The sequence below is a fragment of the Centruroides vittatus genome, unplaced genomic scaffold (assembly GCF_030686945.1).
Source record: "Centruroides vittatus isolate TY-2023 unplaced genomic scaffold, ASM3068694v2 contig_350, whole genome shotgun sequence".
NCBI lineage: Eukaryota > Metazoa > Arthropoda > Arachnida > Scorpiones > Buthidae > Centruroides > Centruroides vittatus.
This window is the reverse complement of record NW_027122173.1, coordinates 1,045,250-1,052,746: the sequence shown is the minus strand read 5'-3', so window position 1 is coordinate 1,052,746 and position 7,497 is coordinate 1,045,250. Positions and strand designations below refer to the sequence as shown.

The 7,497-nt window shown below is 36.2% G+C and overlaps 1 protein-coding gene across 1 annotated transcript; it reads left to right on the top strand.

Moving 5' to 3' along the window:
• The first annotated feature begins 5,674 nt into the window (after positions 1 to 5,674).
• Positions 5,675 to 6,964, top strand: LOC136974572 (uncharacterized). Its single transcript, XM_067269486.1, has one exon. The coding sequence runs from the start codon at positions 5,675 to 5,677 to the stop codon at positions 6,962 to 6,964; it is 1,290 nt and encodes a 429-aa protein (XP_067125587.1).
• Positions 6,965 to 7,497: the final 533 nt, after the last annotated feature.

Sequence of the window (7,497 nt, the reverse complement as noted above, 5' to 3'; positions counted from 1 at the left end):
ACTCTGTAATACTACTAAACTAAAGCCTTATACCCCGTTCGCACCGAGCATTTCAATCTAGATTGTGAGCAAGGTCGGGACTATGTCTTGGTGCGATCTCTCTCGACCGTTTCAATCTCGACCGAAACGAGGTTTAATCGCGATCGATTCAAGAGAGTTCTTGAAACTAGATCCAGTCATAAGAGAGATCCCACAATCTCACGCGCGCGAGATAATACAAGATGGCTGTGGAACACGTGTCGCGCTATGGACAGCGAAATAAAAAGGATATTGGGATATTGTATTACAAGAGATGATGACATCTGTCTACTATGAGTAGTGCGATTCGGGGTGAAAAATTTCTGTGCCTGAAAAGAAAAAAAACAACAAGGTCGACAGCACTAATATGCTATTTTTACCTGGTCCTGGCCCAGGGCTCGTTACGTTCCAAATACCTCACTGATTATTAGATATATCGCAAGAAAAGGTATTGTATTTATTTCTAGCCAAAACTTCCATTTCGTTTGTCGGTGATTGTCAGGGAAAAATTTTCTGCTAGCGAACCCTTTGTTAAATATTTCGAATATCACCACTGCGAATAGGTAATTAATTTCGGTAGACTTTCTCACAGCTATCAGGTTAGGTACTACTCCTTTATTGGTATTCACAAATGCATTTCGGGCTTATGCAACATCTAAGCCCCTCCTCAGTGTAATGCTATAAAAATTAAAAGGAACACACTTAGTTATTTTACAAACCTAAGGAGTACCTAACCTGATAGCTGTGAGAAAATCTACCGAATTAATTACCTATTCGGATTAAAGAGACATACATTCACATTACGTATATAACAGCTACTACATCTGATATTGAGAAAAAAAATATTATTCCAATGTTTACAGTTTCAAAATATGGAATTATAAATACAATTAAACCTCCAATAACGGCCACCTCTAAACGGCGGTCATATTCTCAAGAACGTTTTTTGAAATGCACACATAGTAACTTCCGAACAACGGCCATTTCTATGTTCCTGTCAATGGACGTCGTTCGGAGTTCGTTCATAAACCACATATGTTATTTTAGTTGTGATTTAAACCACCCTCCTTTTCATGCCCATTATACCTTTTCCTATATTGTCCAATTTGTCTTCAATTCGAACTATAGTTGTTCCGTTTTAATTAATTTTCTTTAAATCTTCCAGAAAGCCCAAACCATTGCCATCTCTTTCTCCCACTCCTCCCAAATTAAAATATTTTTATGACCTTAAGTATAATTAATATTATATTCAAATTTGCAATATTATTTTCTAGCAGAGGCAGCCCTAAGGTTTGTGAAATCTAGGCAAAATTTATTTTTGAGGTACATTAAAAGAACGGAGGAGCAAAGAGAGAAGTACAACTTTTCAATTTTTCAAATAGAAGAAGCAATTATTTTATTTCAATACGCTGATGTCTTCATTGATGCTTTATCGAATTCTTTAAAAGACTTTGCGTCTCTGAACATCCCGCGTGCTAGATAAAAAAGATGAAAAGTATCGCAAATAGTGCTTTCATTTAACAAAGATCACACACTGATTTGCATGGTAATCGGCTAATTTAATTGACTAATTGTAAAAGTATCGATATATTATTAAATGCAGTATTATGCGGTATTAATCTTTCTAAATTTATTTATTTTATTAAAATAATTATAACAACTTGTTTTTTTTACCTTACTCATACCTCCTATGTGGTTTTTTGTTGTCTTTTCTCATACTTCTCCTTTCTCGAAAGGTAATCCAGCGCATTTTCTTATCTGTAACTGGACACAAGATCCCATATTTATGTAGTAATTAATTGTCTAATTTCAATTTTATAAGTATTCCTTTCTCCTGGTTATGTTAAAGTTAAATATCTACCAAAATTATGCAGTGTGTATATTATTCGTCCCACAAAAAAAAAAAGTTACAAAAGGAATGTTGATAGGGTTTACCATTTTTATCGAATATATACATTAGATATTTTTTATGCAGCCTCAATGTCAATATTATCATTTAAACTATAATTCACAACCTCAGCGCACTTATCGTATAGTAAATGATATCGTATGCAAGCGCACAGTGCGCACTGCTTATGACTTATGTCTTTTAGAACAGCTTATTAAAGCTAGGATTTATCGGCTTGCGAAAACAAAACTAATATTTGACAGTAGGGAAAAAAATCTAAGAATAATGCCTGACGTGGTCTATGGATAAACCCTAGAGATTTGACTGCGCTAACAAGTAAGAAGGTCTTTTTTTAGCAAACTTATTTCAGTTTGGCCAGGCCTATAATGGAGTGGCCAGGTGGTGAGGAATAGAGCCCGACAAATCCGGAAAGAGCACCTTCGGAAAAATTCCTAGGATTTCTTCGATTCGTTCAGATTCGATTTCGGGTCCCTAGAACCACTGCCACATTAACAGTCCGGCCATCCGGCCGTCTATTAATAGTGTATATTATAGATTTTTTAAATATTATCCTATAAACTAGTTTAAAAAAATATATACAATCATTGGTAAAAACTTATAGCATCTACTAACGTTAACTTAAAAGATAAATCAAGTGTGCGATGTCATTTGAAAATCTCCATTAGGGTGCCATTGTTAGTTCTTTATTTATACTTTAATGAAAAAATGTAAAATAGGAATTAAAAGATACAAGATGAAAATTAGAGATAAATCTTCCAGGTTTGGTTTTTCTTTTTATTATACGTTTGAAGAGTTTGAGTAATATGGTCTAACTGCAGTGTGATGTTGATTTCCTGAAATACACTTCTAAACTTGAGTGTTGTACTTAAATTTACTGTATGTATTACGTATTACTTATTTAAAATAAAGTTTATATACGAGTTAGTTTTGTAGCGTAAGAAAACGCAACACAAAGACGATCTACTAAGGATTTTACATAGAAAAATCCTTTCGGAAAGACTTTTCTACGTAAAACCGGCCTCTAGGTGTTATACACGTGGAATTTTTCAGGGTTTCTTCATCCGCAAAAACCCGGAAAATATTATGCTGTCGGTCTGTTCATCAGTTGCAAGTCAAGATCTAATTACCAGTTCAGTGGTTTTATCCAGTAGGAAAGTGAGCAGTAAACACTGCCCGCTTGATATGAAAGGACATAGCATACAACAAAAGGACGATAGCAAAACACGCGTGTATAAAACACATTCCTAGTTAAATGAAAATCAAAATCAAAATTTGAAACCATCAGAAATCAATTTACTTCCGAAACAGATATAGCGGAATTTTTATCAACTCTCATTCCACATCTTCCTCCTATCAAATACGTCATCAAAACCAAACTGAACTAGGTTGGTCGTGAGTTCGCGCTTCATCACGTGAGGCTTTCCGAGTTTTCTGCATGTGCCTATACCTAAATAGGAGGAAGTTTCCCATATAAAATCCTCTTTGGAGGAATTTCCCAATGACATATCGTCCAAGTGTTGCATTACTTTCTTCTTCCATCAATTCATTCAATATAACTGAAGTGAAATTACATTGTATGAAATATAAATAACTAAAATATTATCTTAAAATTATGAAACAAAACATTCCAATGATTGGTTATAAAATAAAAATTCTTATAAAATTTAATTATACAGTACTATTATTTAATTAAATTATTTTAAATAATTGGAATATTTAATAATTGACCCAATTCATATGATAATTTTCATCACATTCATATGTAACTTAATTCAATTAAAATTTTTGAATAATAAGACTTTTACTTTAGATATTAATAACCAAATTTTTATGAATTTTAAGACGGTGATTGAATTTTATAGAGTAAATAAATATTGGAATTTATTAATCAGTTTAACTTTAATAATTTTTTTTTAAATAAAAACAAGCATTTTTAACGATATTCTCTTAGGAAATTATTTTGCATATTTAAAACTTAAACTTTTATCTCGTAAATACAGTCAAACCTCCTCCAATAACGGACATGTTTTAATGTACCCGTCAGTATTAGTTGCCAGAAGTTTCACTTCATTTTTTATTTTTAAAATTTTAATTTAAATAAACACGATATTTTTTTATAAATTAATTTAAATTTTGAAAACATGATTAGTTCAACTTTTTATTTATTTTAATTAAATCATTCGATTTTTGTTTTTATGTTTTTAAAATTAAATTATTTCTTATTTGAAAAGATATCTTTTACATCTAAACAATGAAATAACGCTTAAATAAAAAACATCTAAACTAATTACCATTTAAGTAATAAAAATTAAAATCTAAATAGAAAAATTTGGTAATTAGGAAATAAAATTAGTACTTAATTGAATATTAAAGTAAGCATTAACTCAACGAAATTTGAAATGTTATAAGTTACAAAAATTATTTATCATAATTATTCAATATTTATAAAGGATTTTTTATTGTATTTCCTTAAGTATTTTATTACTGAATATCACATAAATATTAAATATTAAAATAATTACTTTATTTATATATTCATTTTTGGCTTTTCCCGTTTCATAGGTCCTAACAAAACCTTTTACTCTCCCTTGGGCCATAACAAAGGGAAAGTATGGCGATCGAACAAAAATTTACCCCCAACTCTCGAAGATTTTACACTTTTCAACTCAGGGGACCTTGAAACGTCAAGAAATGCAAAAAGAAAAAACTATCGGGGTTTTCTTTCTGTATGCGTGGATGGATTTTTCGGATAGACCGGACGGGTCGAAGCTATATGTTGTGTGTGTGTGGGCTTTTGCTTTTCATCGCAGCATCGTTGTCCTTTTCCGTCAATCCGTGGATCATTATATATCATCGGAATCGTCTCATCGCGAGCTCTCGAATGGAGTCTTTTTTATCGTAATCGGATTATTCCAAAAAAAGTTACGAGCTTCGGAACACTCCGGACTTTCGGCGGTTGCTACTAGGTGTTTTTTACCGGTAAGAGGCTTATTTTTTACGCTTTTATCCGGGATTGTACTCTCTATCGATCGGTATATTTCACGCTTTACTGCGCCTATCCGTTCTCATGTTATTTCGACCGTAACTTTTCGCACATCGGGCCGTTTTGCGGGCCTATCGGGCCACCGCGACGGTTTATCTTTGGGCTCCACGTAGAGCGTGGTATTGTATTCCTGTGTCCGGATTTTTCTCCTGTTGTCTCTCTTAGTTTTATTTTTACGGGCGATTTTCTTTTTCGCTCGTAACAAAGAGGTATTAAGTCATTGTCCTGGCCCAACGTTCGGCTCTCCTTTGTCTAACAGTCGCTTTAGCCGGCTGGCGCGGGGTTCGCCGTTCGGCGTCGTTCTTATGGTGCTCTCATTATTCGCGCTGTTGGCACCTGGTTTTCGGGGCAGCATTATTATAGCTCCCCCCTTTCTGTCTACGGTTTTTATCTTCGTTTCGGGCGAGCGGTTTTTCGGCCGGTTCGGTAACCGATCGGCGCCATTGTAGCCGTTCAGCGCATCGGAGTTCGTCCCGGATTATAGCTGTCTCGCGACTTTATATCATTTGTACGGTCTTTGGCACTCTGTAGTACAAGCGCTCTGTGCACTATCAAGACTTTTTCTTCACCCAGCGTACTTTTATACGTCTTTAGCCGTACGGCGGCTTAGAGCCGAACGGCTTCTGTGAAGATCAACTCTCGCTACTATCATTTTAAGAGACTCAACCTTTGTCAATTACCTTGTGTCCTTGTTAATAAGCACTATGGACAACGCCACACAACCTAATTTACGCGTGGTCATCGGGCCACTGGATGAAGAGGTCCCACAAGCAACTGCACCAAGTTCTCCTACCTCTAGCACCCCTAGCACTCCTGCGGCGAGCTGTACGGACGGACCCTCGACTGCAACGGCGGAAGGAGCTTTGCTCCAATCAGCGGGCCGTCATCTAAGGAGAATTTTGGATCTCCTCCCGGCCCATTACAGATCTGGAACCACTGTCAGAGACAAAAAAGAAATAAAAGAAAGAGCAGCCCGTATGTTTGCTGCAATAAATCAAATGTACGGCATGCTAACGCAACTCCGGGAGTCACAGGCGGCCCCGGCCACTACTCTTTCCTACAACGAACCTGAAATATTAAAGCCACCCACCTACTCGGACATAGTTAAATCGAATATAATACAAAGCTCCACTACCAAAGCGATAAATAGATCGCTCAACAACAAAATAAAGCACGAAGGGAGCTCGAGTAGTTACGCTTTAATAGTTTACCCGAAGGAAGCCGAAGGTCCTGAGAAGAAAACAATAAACATGGAGAAAATCTACAAGAAGATTACAAATAATATAAAACCCGACCAGTTAAAAATTAAAGTGACTTCAGTTAAACAGGTTAAAGGCGACGGCATCTGCTTTCGCACCGCTAACAGTAAAGATGCTATAACACTGGAAAAAGCTGTAACTGAGCTTTCCGAACTAAAGGAGGAAATCAAAACAAAAATTTCGGAAGGCCGGAGGCCAAGAATAATACTCAAAAATGTGCCGAAATCAGTAAAGGATGACAATGTGATTACCACAATATACGCTCAAAATGAGCAATTAAAGGGCATAAGTGAAGAGGAATTCATGGCTCAGACCAGACTTAGCACAGTGATTACAAGAGGTAACCTACGCGAAAACTGTCGGCACATAGTGCTGTCTACCTCCCCGCTGATCAGAAACCAATTAATAAAAGAAAAATACATTAGCATCTCTTGGGCAAACATACAAATTGACGACTATGTGCACATTACCAGGTGCTATAAATGTTGCGGCTACAATCATATTGCAAATAACTGCACCTCTAGACAGAGCTGTAGCCATTGTTCAAAAGGTCACAAATTTACTGATTGCACTAGAAGAGAACAACCAGCCTGCTGTATAAATTGCAAAAGTTATAATAAAGATCTTCCTCCTGACAGCAAGCATCCAACTAATCATAATGCATTCGACCAGCAGTGTCCCAACACTATGAAAGTAAAGGAACAAACCATAAAGCAAACGAATTATGGGTTCTAGTCCTCCTACTGATAAATTGACACTGATACAAATCAATCTTCAGCGTGCAAAAGCAGCCACAACAGAAGCCATGCAAGTCGCCAACAACCACCAGGCAGACATTCTTATAATCCAGGAGCCATATTGTTTCAACAGAAAAATTGCCCTCTTTGGTAATCTTAACACACTTTATTATACTGACCCACTGGAAATTCCACATACTGGGTTCGTCATTATTAACAAAAAGTTGGACGCACAGATGTTAGGACAGCACTCAAATAGCTATTATACGACCATTCTTATCAAGCATCAAGACACAACGATTATCATTATTTCTTTTTATTGTTCTCCTTCAGAGGACATTTCCTCCCCCCTAGAAGACCTCCATCACACCATAAACCTGCTAAACAGTTATCCGATCATCATCGCCGGGGACTTCAACGCAAAATCGCAACTGTGGCATAGCCCCACACAAGACCCAAGGGGCTACAAGGTGGTTGAACTCCTTAACAGCTTAAGCCTTCAATCGTTAAATTCCAGCACCCTTCCTACCT

Bases quoted from the DNA above. Each gene is read 5' to 3' on its own strand.
- LOC136974572 (XM_067269486.1), top strand. From the start codon at position 5,675: ATGGACAACGCCACACAACCTAATTTACGCGTGGTCATCGGGCCACTG.